Source organism: Jaculus jaculus, chromosome 4 (assembly GCF_020740685.1).
Source record: "Jaculus jaculus isolate mJacJac1 chromosome 4, mJacJac1.mat.Y.cur, whole genome shotgun sequence".
Classification (NCBI taxonomy): domain Eukaryota; kingdom Metazoa; phylum Chordata; class Mammalia; order Rodentia; family Dipodidae; genus Jaculus; species Jaculus jaculus.
The window spans coordinates 31,510,506-31,533,027 of NC_059105.1; the positions used below are offsets into that span (position 1 = coordinate 31,510,506).

The following is a 22,522-nucleotide window of genomic DNA, read 5'->3' on the forward strand; positions in this document are numbered from 1 at the left end:
TGGCCTGGAGTTTAATTTCCAAGCTATTGATGTAAGCCAAATACAAAAAGTGAAATAAATGCCTGACATTAATTTACAGTAGCAAGGGCAAGAGGCCCTGGTACACGTGTACACACACGTGCATGTGCACACACTCACATGGAAACAAACATTTTTAAAAAAAAAAATTTGAAGGCAGCCATGCATGGTGGCACACACTTTTAATCTCAGCATTTAGGAGGCAGAGGTAGGAGGATCACTATGAGTTCAAGGCTACCCTGAGACTACTTAGTGAATTCCAGATTAGCCTGGGCTAGAGTGAAACCCTACCTTGAAAAAAACAAAACATAAAAAACTAGAAATTTGGAGGCAAAATAAATCACATAATATGCAGTATCTCACAGTTTATAGGGTTCTAAAAATGAGAAATTTCCTGTCTTCTTTCTGTAAGGATATTTCCTGTCTATTTAATACTTCTCTTAGAACCTCTTTCCCTCATAGAGGCCCTGCATAATTCTTGTATTCATTCCCAGCTATCTTGTCTTTAAACTGTTACTAGACTAAGGACACCTTATTATGCTTGCTAAAGGGGTGTTTTAGATAGAAGGATACTGTTGTACTTTTTTCTAATTTTAGTTTCAATACTGATCACAGCATTGAGCTTCTTGTAGCTTTAAGACATTTTAATAAATTCTCATGACTTTCCCATAAAATATTTATCAAATCCATTAAATAAATAAAACTTAACCTGTGCATAAAGTATTTGTGTTAACAGAAAGTTGGGACAGATTTTACTGGTTTGGCAGTGAGACATAATGCTGATCTGTTTTCGTAATATTTGGCCTCTTTCTCCCATTAAGGTATGACTGACCTATGTTGTTACTCCTGGATTTACTGTTTACTAAACTCCTCTCATTTTATGTAGCTTATTCTGTCTCTATTCCTATCAGACCATAGATTTCTAACATGAACAGTAGTACTTCCAACTCAATGAATACTTGTATTTTATGAACAACCTTATTGGAAAATAATACATCTCAAATTTGTCAAATAAATAAAGCTATTTCTTGTCCTTAACACTTATTTTAAAACAGTCTATATTACATTTAAGAGAGAAAATATCTATCTATAGTCTGGATATAGTCTTTGGCATATCAATTTCCTCTGTCTCCTTTTCTATGTACATCCTAGTACTCCATTCCAGGATATAGCAAAAAAAAAAATTCTTATGATTATATAAAATGAATCCTTACTACATTATCACAGATAAATATTAAAACTGGGGGTGACATTTTAGCAGTGCCACAAAGTGGCACGATGTAAAATGAACATACAAATTTCAGTAGCCATTCTATATGCAAACAACAAATGTGCTGAAAAGGAAAGGAAAATAATCCCAGTCACAACTGCCTCAAAAGAAATAAAATAACTTTGAATAAGCCTAATCCAGACAACAAAAGACTCTCTACAAAAAAAATAAAATAAAATAAAAAACACCTTAATACACTGAAGATAGAAATTGAGAAAGACATTAGAATATAGAAAGACTAGGGCTGGAGAGATGGCTTAGCGGTTAAGCGCTTGCCTGTGAAGCCTAAGGACCTCGGTTCGAGGCTCGGTTCCCCAGGTCCCACGTTAGCCAGATGCACAAGGGGGCGCACGCGTCTGGAGTTCATTTGCAGAGACTGGAAGCCCTGGCGCGCCCATTCTCTCTCTCTCCCTCTATCTGTCTTTCTCTCTGTGTCTGTCGCTTTCAAATAAAAAAATTAAAAAAAAAAGACTTTAAAAAAAAGAAAGACTATCCATGGTCATGTTTTAGAAGAATCAACATTGTGGAAGTGGCTAAACTACCAAAAGCAATGCAATCCCCATCAAAATCTCATGTCATTCTTCATGGAAATATAAAGAAAATCTTAAAATGCATATGGAAGCACAAAATACCCCCCATAGCCAAAGACATCCTGAGCAAAACGAATAATGCTGTAGATCTCACATGCCTGCTTTCAGGTGATAGGACAAAAGCACCAGGGTGCTGACACAGCAGCACACATGGAGATCAAAAGAATAGAAGGCTCGGATCTCAGACCCACATAGCTACAACCACCTGATTTTTGACAAAATGTACATTGGAGGGAAAAAATTCTCTTCTTCAACAAATGGTGCTGGAAAAATTGGATATGCACATGTACAAGAATGAAACCAGTTCCTTACCACTGGCTCAGTACAAAAACCAACTGCAAATGAATCAAAGACTTACTGTGAGACCTAAAACTGACACTTTTAGAGGAAAAGGTAGGGAAAATACTTCAAGATATCAGCAAGGTCTTTCTGAATAGCATTCATGTCACCCAGGAAACAATACCAGCAACTAACTAATGTGGTTTCATGAAATTAGAGGCTTCTTTACAAAAACGACTGAGTAGGGAGACAGCCTATAGAATGGGAACTCTCTGCTAGGTATACATCTGACAGAGGATTGATATCTATAATATACAAAGAACTCAAACTCAATAATTATAAATAGTCTAATGAAATGAATAGATAGTTCTCTAAGGATTCTACACAAATGTTCACTAAACATATGAAAAAATGTTCAAGCTCAATAGCCATCAGAGAAGTGCAGGTTAAAACACCTGTTGTGCCAGTAGGCAGAAGGTTAAGACACAAGGTTTACCCTGAATTCAAGGCTAGCCTGGACTATCTAGTGAGACCCTGCCAAAGGGGACAAAAAGAAAAAAAAGCATTTTTCAGAAACAATACTAAACTTGGAGATGGAGATACACAGTGAGTACAATTCTTGCCATAGAAGTAGGAGGACCTAAGTTCAGATCCCCAGAACCCACATTAAACTTTGCATGGTAGGTAGCATGTGTCTATAGTCCCAGAACTCCTACAGTGAGAAGAGAAGTAGAGACTAGAGAATCCCAGAAAGCTCACAAGCCAGCTAGCCCGGCGTACAGGGCAGCAAACAAGAAACCCCGTAACAAACAAGGTGGTAGGCAAGGATTGACACACAAAGACTGAGTGGGAAGGTAGGAAATTTATGTCTGGAGCCCCAGTTTATACACATATATATATATTCTTTTAAAGCTAAGTGTATATTGACAACCTGAAAAAAAAAATCTAAGTTAGATCACAAAATCTTTTACTGCTTATATAGGAATGAGATGAGAGTCACACAGTAATAAAATGAGTGTTCCTATAGGAAGGCATGGACTGCAAGCCAGACCTCTCCTGTCTCACACTGCACTCCCTGTTACTCGAGACAGTTAGTTAGAGGCACTGTTCTATCCTGGAGCTCATTTCATTTGGAAATGAAAGCAGACGGCACGTATCAGTATCCCAACAGTGTCACCCAGGTTGCAAACATAACAAATGGTCAAGAAGATCAGTTCCTTCAGGCAGTTGGCAGCTAGAATTTGAGATTATAGAAAATCAGGCTCCAGGCCAAACTACAGATGAGTAGGTAACAGCAGCAGTGGCCAGTGTCCTACCTATTTGTAACCAGTGCTACCCCTGAGGCAACACATCTGTCATATAGCACAGCTGTGACCCTCAGGCTTGCCTAGCCTTTGAGAGACTAGGAAAAGTAACATGGCTGATATCCATCAGCAGTGAGAAGGCCAATTGTGAGCAAAATGAGATTAAATCGCCATTAATAATATTGTCAGCAAACCCTACATTTGTGTGTTTGGGCCATAGAAACTCTGTGTATTCTTCAACAGCAACAACTATGCACATAGATTAAAAGCACAAAAGAAAACTGCTGTGGGCATTGTAAATTAAATAACTTTCTGTGGATTTACAAAGGGAAGGTGAGCCCTCAAGCTAAACCATAGTTGTCCGCCTTTCTGATGTAAAATGACATGGCTATCCATCTGGCCACAGCTACCTTCATGAATGAAAGGGAAGAGCCAAAGAGAAATGATTCTTATTTGAGGAAGAATGGAAAACAACTGAGGAGAGGAAAGATGTGTGAGCAATTTAATCGATAGTTCTAAGAACAGCCAAAGGCTTTGAAAACAATAAAAGTTATGCAGTGTTACAGAAAGCAAAGTGAAATCCAAGTGAAAGAAAAAAAAGTCAGTTACATTTGACAATATTGCATGAGACAAGTGTAATCTGGGTCCCCCAAGTTTTGAACAGGGACAGGGAGGAGAAACACAAGAGGTAGAAAGAAGGTTCAGAATAGTTAGGCTGACTCCTGACCCCCCCCCCCCCACACACACACACAGGAACCATCATTACAAGTTTGTTTCAGGGCTGGAGAGATAACTCAGTGGTTATGGCACTTGCCTGCAAAGCCTGACAACCTGGGTTCAACTCCCCAGTACCCACATAAAGCCAGAAGCACTAAGTGTATCCGGAATTCGTTTGCAGTTGCTGGAGGCCTTGGTTTGCCCATTCTTTCTCTGTGTCTCTCTTCGATGCCTCTCTGCTTCCAAATAAATAAATACATAAATAATAAAAAGATTTCTTCTAAAGTTGGCTTCACATATTGATTGACTCAAATTTAGAAGCATTTCTAAAAACGCTGAACATGATCATTTTGGAGACGTGGTCATACTGTGTTGGCATTTTCAGTCATTATACAGTGTCTGAAGGATAAAAGGCCTCCAAGTAGTTGCTGAGTTGAATTGTTGTTTCTAGTTTGGTTAGGTTAGTTACTCTTTGTTTTCCAGGATCTAAGCAAAGAACAAACCTTATTTTGTTGTATATGGAAAAGTGTATCAATTACACACTTAACTAAAGAAAATGAAATTTCTTAGCACCTATAGCTGGATGCACAAGTGGAACAGGCTTCCAGAGAACAAGAGAACCCCAAGCCAATGAGGGCTGAGGTTTTTTTTTTTAATTTTTTTGTTTTTATTTTTATTTATTTATTTGATAGTGACAGACAGAGAGAGAAAGAGGTACACAGAGAGAGAGAGAGAGAGAGAGAGAGAGAGAGAGGGAGAGAATGGGCGTACCAGGGCCTCCAGCCACTGCAAACAAACTCCAGAAACGTGTGCCCCCTTGTGCATCTAGCTAACGTGGGTCCTGGGGAATTGAGTCTCGAACTGGGGTCCTTAGGCTTCACAGGCAAGCATTTAACCACTAAGCCATCTCTCCAGCCCTGAAATTTTTGATTATGCACTTTTTTTTGTTTTGTTTTGTTTTTCGAGGTAGGGTCTCACTCTAGCCCAGGCTGACCTGGAATTCACTATAGAGTCTCAGGGTGGCCTCGAACTCATGGCAATCCTCTTACCTCTGCCTCCCGAGTGCTGGGATTAAAGGCATGCGCCACCACGCCCGGCATGATTACGCACTTTTTTATGTGTATCCTTACTCCGCCATGTGTCCTTTTTACTTAACAATTATTCAATGAGGAATGGGAGGATGGAGGAGAGGTAATCAAAATGACCATTCACTATCCACACAAAGTTTTTGTGGAGATTACAGAAAGTAATGTGGATAGAGTGGTTAACTAGCTTTTTATATGGAAAACACTGCATAAGCATGGCCTATTATTACTATTAGAAAACCTATACTCATGTCACTGTCAAAATCTATTTAGAATAAACATAATAGAGGAGGAAAAACTGAAAATAATGATTATAAAAAGCCTTCAGAAATCAGTCAGACTTACCCTTCTTTGGCTGAAGAACTGTAATTTGCATTGTATAAAAAGAGAATAAAAGAAAAGACAATATATGTAAGGAAAAGAAAATTTCCTATGACTGCAAGAAGGGAGATGGAAGTCCAGAATGGAAGCAAAGAATTCATCTTTGCATTGTTGACAGTCTGTCTCCTCCATCAGAATGGGAGCTAATTCAGGATTGGCCCATGTGCCAGTCACTCTAAAAGCCTGCCCAGTGAACATTAAATTTAGTAGCTTAATGAAATTCTTATTGAACTGAAACTGAGAAGACCTAGGGAAGAAAAAAATGTCAATTACTGGTGATCTACATTTTTATTTTAAAAGGTTTTGATTTACCATTTCTTTATTCAACACTCACTGTAGTGCTGTAGCAGCAGAGAATGGGAACCATATTCCTTCAAGTATTTGTTGACACTAATATGGAAAAGACACTACAGATCGTATGTCAGGAGACAGATACACAAAGAAATTCAAGCCGTGCACCTGGCCCTTAGAGAGGTCAGGAAGCATGATGATATGGTTCTTACATGCTTTAAGCATGATTTCCATGAGTGGTAAAAATAACAGAGTTGGGAACAATATGTCATTACCAGTATACTACTAACATGGTGGGGAACAGTATGCTCTACGACTTAATTTTACAAGACGTATTTAAGGACTCGGGAAAGCCCTATGATTCTTCCCAAGGAAGTTCCAGCTTCTAGAGAACTCTAGGGCTCAATCAACAGGAAAACCGAGCTGAAGTTTTGCTAGAATGAGTACCAGGAGATTTGGATGTAACGTTATGCATCCTATCCACCTAGGAAATCAGACAGCACAATGTATGTTGACAGAAATTTCACTTCATTGCCAATTACATGCATGGGTGCATTCCTAAAAACTTGTTCCTAGCAGTGTCGGCAGGAGGATATGCAAGCTTAGACTTCGCTCATGCCTACAAAATTACTTTAAATGTACTGCTAAGTAATCCTTGCTTTCAGAGGGGGTGGGGGGAAGAAAAACTGTTTTAAAACAATTTTTAAAATCTCAAATAAAACAGAGGTTGTCTCATTATCTAAGTAGGATAAATTGTTCTCATTTAGGAAATGACAGCCAATTTGCAATCTGATGTAAATGGTTTCATAACAGACAGGTAGAAGCTTACTTTGGACCTTTATACACATACGCGAATCCAATCTTACCACCTACATATTTTGCCAGAAAGTATTAAACAAGTTTTATGGCTGTTTGCTGAATGTTTTAACTTCTTCTAATCTACATTTATAGATTAAGTGTTTTACTTACTTTTTAATTCAAGTAGCAGTATGTAACAACTTTTAATCTATGATTATGCAAATAGTTACCAGTATGCAGTGAATATGAGCATCTTTTGGGTACCACAGGCCATGGGAAGATGACTAACAATCATTTCATGCCACAGGCATCCCAATATCTAGGTCAGAAATGCAGTATAGAGAACATGTCCTTTCTTTAAAGAACTTATGAATTTAAGGGCTGGAGAGATTGCTCAGTGGTTGGATGTGCTTGCTTGCAAAGCCTAATGGCCTAGGTTCAATTTGTCAGTACCCAGGAAAAAAAAGATGCACAAAAAAGCGGCACATTCCTCTGGAATTTGTTTGCAGCAGCAAGAAGCCCTGGAGTGCCTATTCTCTCTTCTCCTTCTCCTCCTCCTTCCTCTTCTTCTTCTCTTTCTCTCTTTCTCCCTCCCCTCCATCTCTCTCCTTGCAAATAAGCAAAAAAAAAATTTTTTTAACTCTTATGACTTTAGCCCTGTGTGGTGGTACATGCCTTTAATCCCAACATTCAGGAGACAGAGGTAGGAGGACTGCTGTGAGTTTGAGACCACCCTGATGACTACACAGTGGATTTCAGATCAGCCTGGACTAGAGTGAGACCCTACCTTGCAAAACCAAAAATAAATAAATCAATAAATAACTTATGATTTTAAAATAAAAATAGTGCATGTTGAAATTTAAAACATTCACATTAACCTAATATTTAATGTAAACAGAATTAGTAAGGATATTACACCTAATAAAAAACTAGAGCAGATGGGCTGGAGAGATGGTTTAGTGGTTAAGCGCTTGCCTGTGAAGCCTAAGGACCCCGGTTCAAGGCTCAATTCCCCAGGGCCCTAGTTAGCCAGATACCCAAGGGGGCGCATGTGTCTGGAGTTTGTTTGCAGTGGCTGGAGGCCCTGGCGCACCCATTCTCTCTCTCTCTGCCTCTTTCTTTCTCTGTCTATTGCTCTCAAATAAATAAATAAAAATAAACAACAAAAAATAAAGAAATAAAGGCGTGTGCCATCATGCCTAGCTAAAAAAAAGAAAAAAGAAAAAAACTAGAGCAGAAAAGAATGGTTTAAAATACTCATAAGAATCCAGGAAAGAACAGAACTCACTAAAAATGTTAGATAAGCAAATAAGGATTAGGAAAGGATGAAAGAGGAAAAGGGGTATGGGGGAGGGGCAGGGGGTGAGGGCAGGCGAGGGGGGGGGGGAGGGGGGCTGTGAAGCTGGTGGTTCAGTGGATAAAGCAGTTGTCACTCAAACCCAAGTACCCAGTTTAATCCTCAGAGCCCCCATAAAAGTAAAAGACCAAGGCAGGTTTCTGGAATCCTTGTATCCTGATAGTGAAGTAGGAAAGAGAAACAGGAGAATTTACTGGAAGCTCTTGGCCAACACAGCAAAAGGACAACTGTAGAGCAAAATGAAGAAAAAAAAAAAAAAAAAAAAACCTTGCCTGAAAATGAGGTGGGATGGTGAGAATGGACCAGAAAGCCTTTCTCTGGTCTTTACATGGACACCATGCCATGTATGCTCCCACACTCTCTCACAGATGAACACATATGCACATTTGTACTTACATATAAATAAATAAATAAATACATAAATAAATAAAATTTCAGGAATTAGTACATCACTTCCAAATATCTCTGAGTGTGAATGGTGCTTCCCAAATTAAAAACACAGATAGAGGCTGAGTTTGTTTTTTTTTTTTAAGCCTCAACTATTTGTTGTATGCCAGAAATGCTCCTCACTGACAATAACACTGACTGAAAGAGAAAACATGGAAAACAAAAATGGTCCAAGTAAACAGAATCGGAAAGCAAGCAGGTGTGCCTGTGCTTCCATCTGACAGAGCACAGCACAACGATCGGTCTGCAGAGAAAAGAAGGCCATTTGACATTGATAAAGGACAAGTCCATGAGGAATACTGCAGTTATAAACACAGACGCACAGAGCATTGGCACAACTAACTTCACAAAACAAATGCTACTGGACTGGGCATAATGGATCAGATAGGCCTCAGCACAATACCAGCGGATCTCTTCAATTCTGCACACTTACTAATAGGTGGGTCATCCAGACCAAAAACAAATCAACAAAGAAACATCAGATTAAACTACAAATAGATAAAATTTCCTTAATAGTAGATTATTCCATCCAACAATCGAAGGATTCATCTTCTCCCCAACAGCCCATGGTATTCTCCACAATAGATCACATCTTACAATATAAAGCAAGTGTTTACACAAAAAAAGAAAAACTTCTTGTGTCTTATCAAATAGTAATGGAATAAAACTGGAAATCAACACCAAGGGAACTGACAAAAAATATATAAACACTCTTAATACAGAACAATATACTTTTCAATGAACAGTGGATCATTGAAGAAACATTTCAAGGAAACTCTTTATAAAACTTTTAGTTTTTCTGGAAGTGGTGGCACATGCCTTTAATCCCAGAATTTGGGAGGCAGAAGTAGGAGACCCACCATGAGTTCCAGGCCAGCCTAAGACTACATAGTGAATTCCTAAGATATGGGAGTTCTGTTCAGAAAGCAATTTCCTATGCCTACATTTCCTGTTATGTCTCCTGTGTTTTCCTCTAGAACCTCAGGAAATCATACCAAGAATGGACATATCAGATTGCATCAAATTAAAAAGTTGCTCCAGCCAGGCATGTTGGCGTATGCCTTTAATCCCAGCACTTCGGAGACAGAGGTAGGAAGATCACCGTGAGTTCAAGGCTACCCTGAGAATACACAGTGAACTCCAGGTCAGCCTGAGCTAGAGTGAGACTCTACCTTGGGGAAAAAAAAAAAAGTTGCTCTACATTAATGGAAACAAGAGGAAAGGAAAATCTACAAAAGGAAGAAAAAAAAAGTCAAGGGCTGGAGAGATGGCTTAGTTTCGGACAATGGAACACTCAGGAGCCATAGATCATTGTTAGAAAATTTTCAGTGCCAGGGATGGGATACCTCCAGTGAGTTGTTGGCCAGGGAGGTCCCTGATGCCCCCAAAACATTATAGGCCATTGACAAGGCCCTTGGTTTCCCACCAGGAATAGATGGTAAGACCCTATTGCTGAAGAATCCACAGACTTGGGCTGCAAGGCCACTGAGAAATCCTGTGGGAACTGAGCTGATAACCTCCTCCATGTAGACCAGCTGACAGAAAGCTGGAAGAAGCCATTCTACATGTAGTTCAATGGGAGAAAGAGATACCACCAGTGAAGATACTCAGCAGTGGACACTGCAAGCCTTATAATTGGCCAGCCAGCCCAAATGAGCCATAGGGTGCAATAGTGGCATGTCTATAATGGTGGAAACCAACTGCCCTCCAATTGGCCTGGAGGCCCGCTCCATGGGTGGTGGGGGGGGAACACATCCCTGATACTGAAAACTTAAAACAGGGGTAGTCCTGAGCCCTAAGGGTGTAACATCTGCTGATGTCTGGAAAAATGTATATACTATGCTTATCAAACTGCCCAGTAAGCACTTCTCTTAATATTTATACCCTTATATTAATGCTGCTCTCACTTTGGGTAGAGAATCTTCTCTTTTCAGATGGCAGCTTGGGATGACTCAGAAGGTATTATAGTGCTGGAAAGAAGTGCCTGGAGTACTGAGTAACATCGATCACACCTTCCAAGGCTCAGGGTCTAATGAGGAAGAGGTGGCGGAATGAATGTAAGAGCCAAAGGAAGGGTAGTACTCCATACAACGTGCTCCCTCCAGACATAAACTGGCCTGGATATCCATGACCTCATAGTGCCTGACACTACCTACACAAGACCATCATAAGAGGAGGAAAAGATCATGACATCAAAATAAAAGAGAGACTGACTGAGATGGGGAGAGGATATGATGGAGAATGGAATTTCAAAGGGGAAAGGGGGGGGGGAGTATTACCATGAAATACTTTTTATAATCATGGAAAATGTTAATAAAAATTGAGAAAAAAATTAAAAGACAGACTAATGGAGAGAGGGAGAAGATATGATGGAGAGCAGAAGTATGAAGGGAAAAGTGGGGAAGGGGAGGGAAATACCATGGTTTGTTTTCTGTAAGTATAGAAGTTGGCAATAAAATATATATATATATATATATATATATATATATATATATATATATATATATTTTAAAAAGAAATGAAAATCAAAACTGTGTTAAGATTGTACCTTACATAATAGCCAAGAGATGGAATCAACCCAGATGTCCATCATTAGATTAATGGATAACTAAGAAGTGGTATATCTACATGATAGAATTCTGCACAGCAGTAAGAAAAAAACGACACAATGAAATTTGAAGAAAAATGGTCAAACTTGGAACAGATCATTCTCAACGAACTCACCCGGTCACAGAAAGATAATCGTCGCATGGTCTCCTCATCTGTGGCTCCTAACCTGAATCTGCCCACGAGGCTGACATACCTAATAAGCATCTAGAGGACTGCACAATAGGGACGATGGGGTGGGAGGGGAGGGTAAAGGTGGGGTGGGGGGGCAAAAAACTGGACCCAAATGGAAATGGTACCATAAAATCCTACATCCTGAAAGATATACTAAAGAGTTGAACCTTCATCAGGTGCTAAGAGAGAATACCTGATTTACAGGGGTCTGGGGATAGTATGATAAAGACTATCCTCAATCTTCTCCTATTTCTCTCTCTCTCTTTTCTGTCTTTCTCTTTCATATTACCTATATTTTTCTTCCTTCTTCTCCCTTGGCATTTACCTGTAACTCCCAGTACCAGCATGTGGGTACCATCTACAACGAGCTGTTGATGAGAGAGACCTACAAGATTTCCCAAAAAAAGACAGATTTCTGTCAGAGTACTTGATGAGCCACCAAAGGTTAATGGTAAGACACTACTGCAGGAGACACCATATATTGTTGGGACAGAACATGGAGCGACCTGGCTTGAAACTGGAAGAGAGACAATCCCCAGACAGCTAGCTAGTCTAGTGCCAGAAGGTGCTACATGAGTGACTGGGAGAAGATGACAAACATCTGTCTAAGCAACTCATGGTCTAAGCTACTCAACAGCCTGATGTGATGCTCACACAAGTGCAATAGTGGCACACAGCCATGGTAGGTTACCAAATGCTTTTGATTTGGCTAACAGATCTGCTCAGTAGAATAGAACCCATACCTGGAATTGGGGAACAAGTCAGAACCATATCCAAAAACAATCCTGCTCTCCAATACCAAGCTCCCATCAATAGTTGGCTACAAGAGGGCCTACACCTATTAAACTCTCTCTAAAATAAGAATGGGTATCCATGTATCTTGCACTGTCCTCACTCTCCATCAGAGAATTTGCTTCTCTTTTTCAGATGGATGCAGAACCTGAGGACAGATTCAGCCCATCGTACCCCACCAGGGCACCAGCTGAAGCCATAGAGTTAGTGGGATAATGAGCAAGAGATGCTTTCTTGGTGAACCTGGTACCAGCACAAGGATGAAGGAGATAGACACAGAGAATACTCAACTCTTACCAAGTCAGATATCCAGAGACACTGAGACTCCCAAGACATCCTGTCATTGAAATAGACCTAAAGTGAGCCCAACATGGCTCAGGGAAATTCACAGAAGAGAGGGCAGAAAAATTGTTAGAACCATAAGTTGGGTCATTATGCACAGAGACATTGCCTTTCCCCCATAACTGAAGCCCATCCCCACAATCTGCAGAGGAGGGGGGGACAACAGAGAGAAGGCTCACAATGGTACCATCATGGCTGTATACACACTATATGCATGACTAATAAAAGAGAGAGAGAAAATGTAAGAGCCCAAAGAAGGGTTTACGATGCACTCTTCCAGACAGAAAATGGTCTGGATATCCATGACCTTGCAGTGCCTGACAGTACCTACACAAGACCCTCATAATAGGAAGAAAGGATGGTGTCATCAAAATAAAAGAGAGACTGATTGAGAAGGGAGGGGATACAATGGAGAGTAGAGTCAGAAGGGGGAATGTGGGAATTACTATGGTTTATTGTCTATAATTATGGAAGCTGTCAGTAGAAATACAAAATATTTTTTAATTTTTTTATTTATTTGAGAGAGAGAGAATGGGTGCACCAGGGCCTTCAGCCACTGCAAACGAACTCCAGACACACGCACCCCCTTGTGCATCTGGCTTACGTGGGTCCTGGAGAATCAATCTGGGATCCTTTGGCATTGCAGGCAAATGCCTTAACCGCTAAGCCATCTCTCTAGCCCACAAAATATTTTTTAAAAGATTGTATCTTACCCCATTAGAAAAGCTATCATCATGAAAACAAAAAACACCAAAGCTGATCAAGATAAGGTGGAAAAGGGAACTCTTATACACTGTTGATGGGAAATTAATGTGGAAATTAGTATGGAGGTTCCTCACAAAACCAAAAGTGGAACTACCATACAATACAGCCATAGCACACCTATATACCTGAAGAAAATCAAAGTCAATATACACTAGAGCTACCTGGATATCCATGTTTACTGAAGCATTATTTCCAATAGTCAAGTCACAGGATCAGCCTAGATGCCTATCCACAGACAAGTAAATAAAGAAAATTCAACGTATATAAGAAGCAGAGCAGCCGGGCATGGTGGCACACACCTTTAATCCCAGCACTCAGGAGGCAAGGTAGGAGAATTGCCTTGAATTTGAGGCCAGCCTGAGACTACATAGTGAATTCCAGGCCAGACTGAACTAAAACAAGACCCTACCGGGGGGGGGGGGGGGGAGTAGAGCAGTTTTTGGCAATAAAGAGTCAAACCATGTTGTTTGCATAAAACTGGATGGAAATTAAGATCATGGAATTGAATTCAATTATCCAGACTCAGAAAGCCAGGTACCATGTTTTCTCTAATATGCAGAATCTAAGGGGGGTAACTATCATGAAAGTAGGAGAATGATATGAGGGGACAGGAAGGGAACAAGTTGGAGGGCAGAGGGAGACAAGAGAGAGCAATGTGGAGGGGGGTCTGAACAAGACCAAAGTACTTTACATGCACGTATGAAAATGTCAAAATCAAACACATTGTTTCCCAAAGTAAATATGTGGAAATGGACCACTAGAATAGGTATTATCCTTAATTTTAAATCATTAGAAACAATCCAACAATCCTATCAATATAAGAAACATAAGATGTCAACGATAAGTACTCCTATTCAATCTTGTACTGAGGATTCTAGCTAACGCAACATAAGACAAATGATAAGAAATAAAAGACAGATGGGCTGGAGAGGTGGCTTAGCAGTTAAGCGCTTGCCTGTGAAACCTAAGGACCCCGGTTTGAGGCTCAATTCCCCAGGACCCACGTTAGCCAGATGCACAAGGGGGCACATGCATCTGGAGTTCGTCTGCAATGGCTGGAGGCCCGGCATGCCCATTCTCTTTTTCTATCTGCCTCTTTCTCTGTCTGTCACTCTCAAAAATAAATAAAAATAATAAAAAAATTTTAAAAGACAGATATTAGAGAAAATCGCTATTTAGAAATCAACTTGATAAGACTACAGCAATCTCTAATAAACAGTACAGATTGTCTATGTTGGCAACAGCTGATTAGAAAATATAAGGGAAATGACAGTTGTGATGACGACAATGGGAAGAGTGGCCACTTACACAACCACAACAGGACCTAAATGCTTCTCCTGAGACCTCATCGTACTCCACAAGCCAATGACATGAATTCAGCGCGAGGTCATCCCCAGGTTCCAAATTAAAAAACTAAATACAGTTGAAATGTTAAAGATAGGTGGAAAGGAGGAGACCCAGACTCCAGTTTCTGTTCTAATATCAAAGGCCATAATTTTTCTCCCACCAGAGTCTATAAAATCCCATCTGCCAATAGTCTAGTGACTACACTGGAAACCTAGCCCATTTATTTCTCTTTTATGAAGTGGAGAGAACTCTGGAAATGACAAACTCTAAGAGACACATGGGTCACCAGCAGTACTTGCCTCTGTAACATAGTTCTGACAGAAGCAGGTCCAGCCCCATCAATAGACCCAAGTACACACCTCTGCCCCAGATAAGAGAGGCCTTTAAAATTAAAACTGGAATAAAATTACAACTAAAGACTTGAGTTCCCAAGTTCCCAGTGTGATTAAAGATTCTTTCCTGAGAATAAAGGAGATATAAATTAGCTTACTCAAATGTTTATGGAGAAGTATTTCATAAGAAGTTCCAAATAGTTTGTGTAATCCCTTTTTTTTTTTCCCCTAGGTAGGGTCTCACTATAGCCCAGGCTGACCTGGAATTTACTCTGCATTCTCAGAGTGGCCTCGAACTCAGAGCAATCCTCCTACCTCTGCCTCCCAAGTGCTGGAATTAAAGGCATGTGCCACCATGCCTGACTTGTGTAATCCTTTTATCTGTGAGTTATAAGCCAGCAGGAATCTTCTGAGGAAAAAAAAAAAAAGTTATATGCACCTTTAAAACAACTTAGCCAACCTTTTTCTTTCTATTATATCCTCATTGTGAATATCAGTTCCGTATGTAGACTCTAGGATGCTCTATATAGTGATGCCATTAAATTCATTTTTGTAATCATTTTAAGCTGCATAATCCAATATCCAGCCATCTAGTATATATCTCATAGTCAGCTACCTAGAAACATAACTCATCAAACCTTTACCAGACCATTGTCCTTTCTCTTGAACGTGCCTTGGAAGTATCTCTTGAATCTACCTACTTCTTCGCACTTCAACTTCTACAAGATCATACCTGTGACAATCAAGAGTGCTGCAGCTACCTGATTCTCTACTCTGTCTTCAGAATGAAAGCAGGAAGGAGATATTCATCAAGCACTTATCAATACATGCTTTATAACAGCTGTTGGTAAAATGATTAAGGTGGCCAACTGGTACCAGAAAGAAGATAGGTTCTGAAGAAGTCATGAGGAATAAAAAGGCAGCATTACAAGTGGAGGGAATCCACTGGCAAATGCTCACTCGCCCACTGAAAAGCCTGCAGCAGCTTCCAGCCACATCTAGAAATAACCTCCGTCCAATAATCATTTTGTGAAAAGGAGCTTGAGAGCTGGAGAGATGGCTTAGCAGTTAAGGCACTTGCCTCTAAAGCCAAAGGACCCAAGTTTGATTCCCCAGGACCTAAGTAGGCCAGATGCACAAGGTGGCGCATGCACCTGGAGTTCCTTTACAGTGGCTAGAGGCCCCAGTGTGCCCATTCTCTCTCTCTCTCTCTCTCCCTCCCTCTCTGTATCTGCCTCTTTCTCCATCAAAGAAATAAATAAAATTAAATTAAATTAAAAATAGCTTGACTAGCACACTACAAGAAAAAGAGCTGATCTTTTCATTCTCAGCAGCCTTATAGCTTCATGTTCAAATTCAAGACTCACATTCTGTGGGTAAATGAGGCTGTTGCCTCCATTTGTGGGGTAAATGAAGCTCAAACTAAATGAGATGCTTAGAACCATACAGCCACTCAAATATTCTACATGCTAACCCAGAGAAAAGGCAAAAGCAAGAGAGAGGGAGAAGAAGGGTGGGCACATGTTCTAGAGGTGATAAAAACAACGAAGGCCACTGACAGGCCAGCAAAGCAAACCTGTGGGTGTTGGCCATAACGTTCCAGGTTTATTCACAAAGCACTGGAGAGGTGCTGAGGAAATGTGATGTCCTCCTCTACTCTCGGTGCTGTGCCAAGGAAAGGCCAACCCTGGCCCCTCTCCACCTCAGTGACTCTGGGCTACCAGGTCTGAAGACACTGTCCACAATTACTGTAGCCACCGAGAAGTCTGCCCACTGGGGACACAAGGTCTCACTGTAACTAGGAGACACATGAAAACAGCCCTGGCTGTCCGCAGGAAAGGAAAAGTACAAAGCAAGCACTCGGTCTTTTGCCGCAATGGAACTGTGGGAAGAAGCATGGCAGAGGCATCGCAGCAGTCACATTTCAGCTCGACTCTGCCAAGGACAGCTTCCTGGCTTGTCTGACCTTGGAGACGCTGCCCATGTCCGCTGGCTGCCCTCATGCTTCTCTCTCCCAGTGATGGCTTGTTGGTAGTTCCATCTGAGACCACAACTTCCAGTCAACACCAGACACAAGTACACAGTGCCAACTGGCTCCACTTTCCACCTCATCTTCTTTGATCCCTGTCTGCCACTCCTGCTTCTCCATGCCCCATGTACATCTATGTGATGCGCACAGACGTCTTTTATCTGAACAACTCTACACAATATGCATTACTGTTTCACATCCATGAATTTGAGCATGTTATTTGTATGATATCATTATCTCTTCCTTTCCCTATTATTTCTTTGCCTGCTTTTATGACTTCATACGTTGGTTCACATTCATCTAACCCTTTGCTTATTGCTGCTGCAATTAATCCCCTTAGCAATACTCAGAATATGCCCATTTCTCTAACAGCACAGAGCTGCTGCAATGCTCATGAGGGACCTGTATCAGAAATTCAGTGGGACAGATCCCACAGGAGGGTATGGCTGGGATGAAGGGCATGTGTGTGCATAATTTAGCTAAACACTGCACCTGGTCTCCACAGCCAAGGCATGGCAGGAAAGGGCAGCCCTGAAGTCTGAAGCCAGAGTGAAAACTATGGTGAATGCGCTAGCATCTCTCAGCCCATTTTCCTCCTTTGCAAAAATGGAAGAAATAACAGGGCCTATCTTTGGAAGTTACTATGAGAGATCAATGGGATTAAAAGCTTAGCACATTATTGTGAAATTTAGTGCTTATGTTATCTTGTTTGCCACTGAGTAAGAGATTGTTGATTTTCCTGTAAACTCTTGAGTCTTCATAGTAGAAGGTTACTCTCTCACTGCACAAAGGAGGGGCAATAACATCCAGAGGCTGGGCATGATGATGCACGCCTGGAATCCCAGCACTCCAGCACTCAGGAGGCAGTGGTAAGAGGATCGCTGTGAGTTCAAGGCCACCCTGAGACTGAGACTACATAGTGAATTCCAGGTCAGCCTGGACTAGAGCGAGACCCTACCTTGAACAACCAAAAAAAAAAAAAAAAAAGAATCCAGGTTTGTTCCCAGTTAGGTCGAGTGGTCGAGTATTACCAGAAGATGAATCTTAATGCAACTTTCCAAGTTCCCAGGCAGCTGTCCCTTCCCCTGCACCAGAACATCCATGGCAGCACTGGTGGTCCAACTCACAAAAATGAGTAAGAACTACAAACCAAAGCTGCCCATTGGTACCTGCTCACTGCTACTACTATACAGGAATATGTGTGTGTGTATAAAATATTTTATTTGTGTGTGTGTGTGTGTGTGTGTGTGTGTGTGTATTTCCACACAGCATTATGAGCTGCTGGTAGCATTTCCAAATATGATAAACCTTTGTACTGAATTTTCAGTGCACACATCATGTACCACACTAACCCATATCCCGAGTCCAGAGTCACAGGTGACTACCTGAGTCACATAGGGACTACCTCACTCTCAAGCCCAGCCGAACGGATGTTTCTTGATGATTTTGTACAACAGCCCTAAAGCGATGGTGCTTTAAGAAGAAACTACCCATTGGTCTATAAAGAGCACAGCCAGATGATGGCCTCCAGCTTGTCTGAGCACAGGGACAGACCTGGCCATTGTTCATGTCAAGGGCTCCTTCAATGGAGGATTTTATTTTTTCAGAACTCTGCACTGTTTGTCCAAAACTAATCAATTACCCTGCTGGTCTGAAACTAAATCTACCCAAGCCTGGGTCCTTGCCCTTTTATCTTCCACAGGCATTATCCTCTCTCATAAAAAATAAAATAAAATCTTGCTCCCTAACTCCCACTCAAAGTCTGCTGCCAAGAGGACCGACTGGCACAGTAAAGAAAATGCTGAACTACTTACATAGTGGTCCTCAACACCATGTGATAATCAGGCTCTGTAATGACATACAGTGTTGTCAGCTGTGCGTAAAGGCAAAGGGAGCTCCTTTCCCAACCAAAACCGCAGATCTTTCAAAGAGTTGATGAGCCCCGGCCATCTATGCTGTGACATGATGCAATATCTATTGACCATTGAGATGGATTCTACACCAGCCCACTCTGCTTGGATGATTTCCCTTTGGTATCCTTTCACATATATATTAATACAAGCATATAATTATTAGGATATATGTATAGCTAGGAATATGTTCATGATTCACTAGGCACTCCAAAAATAAATTGGAACAGACTTATTTTTCATACATATAACTTTATTTATTTATGAAAGAGAGGAAGGAAGGAAAAGAGGGAGGGAGAGAGGGAGGGAGGTAAGGAGGGAGGGAGAGAGGGAAGGAACGAGCAAAGGGGGAAGGGAGAGAGAAAGAGAAAGAATGGGTGCACCAGGGCCTGTAGCCACTGCCAACAAACTTCAGATGCATGCGCCACCTTGCGCATCTTGGTTAAGTGGGTTCTGGAGAATCAAGCCTGGGTCCTTAGGCTTCACAGATGAGCACCTTAACTGCTAAGTTATCTCTCCAGCCCCATACATACTTTTTCGCACTTAAACTACAGAATCAGCAGCTAATACATGGATTAAATGTGTACTTAATCTCTCTCAATTCTCCAATTTAACTCGTGAAATTTAAGAGTATATAATGACCATAAGTTAAAGTAACAAGCCAAGGATTACAAAGTCAAGACATTTTAGTCCAATGTGACTCTTTTGAAGATGAAAACTGAAGGTCATAGAGTGTGTAAAATGTAAAGGTAAATTGCTTTAATCTATAGATTTTCTTTAAAGTTTAAAAGATTCAGAATGTAACATACTATTACACCATCACTTTAAACAAGTCCTACATTTTATATATATATATATATAAATATATATATACATATATATATACACACACATAATACATATATATTTTTATATATAAAGTCAGGAGGGATTTTTGACACTTGAAGACATTTGGCAATGCCTCCCAATATTTGTCATTGTCACAGTGAGGGCCAAGGGGGCTGCCACTGGCCTCTAGTGGGCACAGTCCAGAGATGCTGCTAAATAAATATCCTACAGCATATAAGACAAGCCCCAAAGAATTACATGACCCAAAAGGTCAATAATGCTAAGAATGGAAACTCATGGTTTAAAGTTATTTTAAGAAAGGTATGCAGTTTTCTGATTGTTTTCTTAACAGAAAAGGGAATATTCTACTCGGAATTTCACTGTGATTTTTTTTTCTTTATTGTACTAAATAACATCTCATTTCCTGAGGAAAGTAATCTAGAACATGGGATGAAAGAAATGGTTAAAATAGATCTTACACAAGAAGATCATAGTTTTTTTTTATATTTTTTGTTCATTTTTTATTTGAGAGCTACAGACACAGAGAGAAAGACACATAGAGGGAGAAAGAAAATGGTGCGCCAGGGCCTCCAGCCACTGCAAACGAACTCCAGACGCGTGCACCCCCTTGTGCATCTGGCTAACGTGGGACCTGGGGAACCGAGCCTCGAACCAGGGTCCTTAGGCTTCACAAGCAAGCGCTTAACCCCTAAGCCATCTCTCCAGCCCAGAAGATCATAGTTTTAAGCATATTATCTAACTATATCATGATACCGAAATGTGAGGGGTACACTAAACACCATTAGGGTTCTAGGATGGTAATGAAAATTTATCATCAAATCTTAGGAACTTTTCCCCATACACTCATATTCCTTCTGATAACTTAAGGATTTCTTTTCAAGCTAGAGGGGACCCTACTTTTAAGTGTTGGTTGCTAATCTTACTTGTGTGTCAACTACGTGTGACACACAAATCTTTTTTTTTTTTTTTTTTAACAGAGTAAGTCTCCATCGGGTATTCTAGTCACATTAAGCCAAAGCCCAGTATTCACAGGGCACCAATTCCCTACAATTCCCTTATAACTTTAATGTGTATTGTTATGGCTGTGCCAGGTAGGTTTTTGTTTTTTTCTTTAGAGTAATTAAATCTTAAGCTGGTCGTCTAAAAGCTCAGACAGTATCCGTACATGAATCAGTGCTTTTAGTTCTTTCGCCTCTCAGATTTTTTTTTTTTAAACTGGAACTTTGACAGTCAGCGTGCGCCCTCTACTGAACCGTAGAGAGAAAAAATCGTGAGTCCGGTTTAATTAATTGGCTGTTAAAACTGTAGAAGGAAGACCCACCACACAAATCCCTAACACCTGGGAGAAATAAAACATAATAAAAATGACTGTAAACACACTTTGCTTGACTCCCGCCAAAAAGGGAGGATGAGCTGTGCCTTGCACATTAAAGAGGCTCCGTTGTGAAAAGACAGCCCAGAAAATGCCCAAGCGATCTCAGCAACGGAAAAACGACCGCCGCGACTTAACAGTGCCGCCAAGCCCGGTATTTCACAGGGCATTTGCATTCCGATTAGTTCCTTTGCTTTCATGAGACAGGATCCTGGATCACAGAGATCCACCCTTTCAGACAGGAGAAACATCGCTCCTAAGTTTTAAGTTCCCAAAGCGATGGTGAATTGCCAGCAGACAAAGAAAGAAAGAGAAGAAGGGAGGGAGAGACAGAGAGGGAGAGAGGGGGGGGGGAAGAAAGAAAGAAAGAAAGAAAGAAAGAAAGAAAGAAAGAAAGAAAGAAAGAAAGAAAGAAAGAAAGAAAGAAAAAAGAAAGAAAGAGGGAGGGAGGGAGGAAGGAAGGAAGGAAGAGAAAGAGGGAAAGAAAGAGAGAAAGAAAGAAAGAAAGAAAGAAAGGAAGGAAGGAAGGAAGAAAAGAAAGAAAGAGTGATGGAAAGCCGGGCGTGGTGGCGCACGCCTTTAATCCCAGCACTCGGGAGGCAGAGGTAGGAGGATCGCCGAGAGTTCGAGGCCACCCTGAGACTACAGAGTGAATTCCAGGTCAGCCTGAGCCAGAGTGAGACCTTACCTCGAAAAAAACAAAAAAAAAAAAAACAAAAAAAAGAAAGAAAGAGTGATGGAGGGAGAAAGAGAAAGAAGAAGGAAGGAAAAAGAGAGAAAGAACGAAAGAAGGAAGGAAGTACGTAGGGAGGGAAGGAAGGAAGGAAGGAAGGAAGGAAGGAAGGAAGGAAGGAAGGAAGGAAGGAAGGAAGGAAGGAAGGAAGGAAGGAAGGAAGGAAGGAAGGAAGGAAGGAAGGAAGGAATCACTGGTGAAGAAAGTTCCTTCCAGCATCCCGGCACCAGGGTGCCGCAGCTTGCGGACGTGGGGATGCAGGAGGAGCGGCATCCTTCCCGCGGCGCGGAGCAGAGCGCAGCGCTGCGCCGCGTGCGCGCGCGAGCCGGGGCGGGGGTCGGCCAGGGGCCCGCGCCTTGGTGGAGTGTGGGGGCCCCCTGCTCTTACCTGCGCTCGGACCAGGATACAGCTGCAGAGAATCAGCCATACCCAGACGGAGGGTGAAGCCTCGGGCGCTGTCATAGCCAGACCGTCCGGAGGCGGCCGCGGGATCCCTCTCCCCGGAGCCCGGGAGAAGCCTCCAACTTGCCGGCGCCGGGCAAACTTGTAGCTGGCAGCGAGGCGCGGCGCGGGCGACTGGAGCCCAGGGATCGGCGGCGGCCGGGGATGCTCGGACTCCGAATGTGGCGCGCCTCGGCTCCCGGAGGGTCGGGGTGCGACCCGGCGGGGAGGGGAGGGCCCCGCGCCCCTCCGAAGACCGCGCCTCTTTCCCGAGTCACGCAGCCCCGCAGCC

General features: G+C 41.6%; 1 protein-coding gene across 1 annotated transcript in view; it reads right to left on the bottom strand.

Moving 5' to 3' along the window:
* Pth2r (parathyroid hormone 2 receptor) overlaps positions 1 to 22,318 on the bottom strand; it is a 106,356-nt gene extending 84,038 nt beyond the window's left edge. The window contains exon 1 of the mRNA XM_012947738.2: positions 22,177 to 22,318. Within this exon, the coding sequence (XP_012803192.2) occupies positions 22,177 to 22,251 (75 nt within the window). The 5' untranslated portion in view covers positions 22,252 to 22,318. The remainder of the gene's footprint in view (positions 1 to 22,176) is intronic.
* Positions 22,319 to 22,522: the final 204 nt, after the last annotated feature.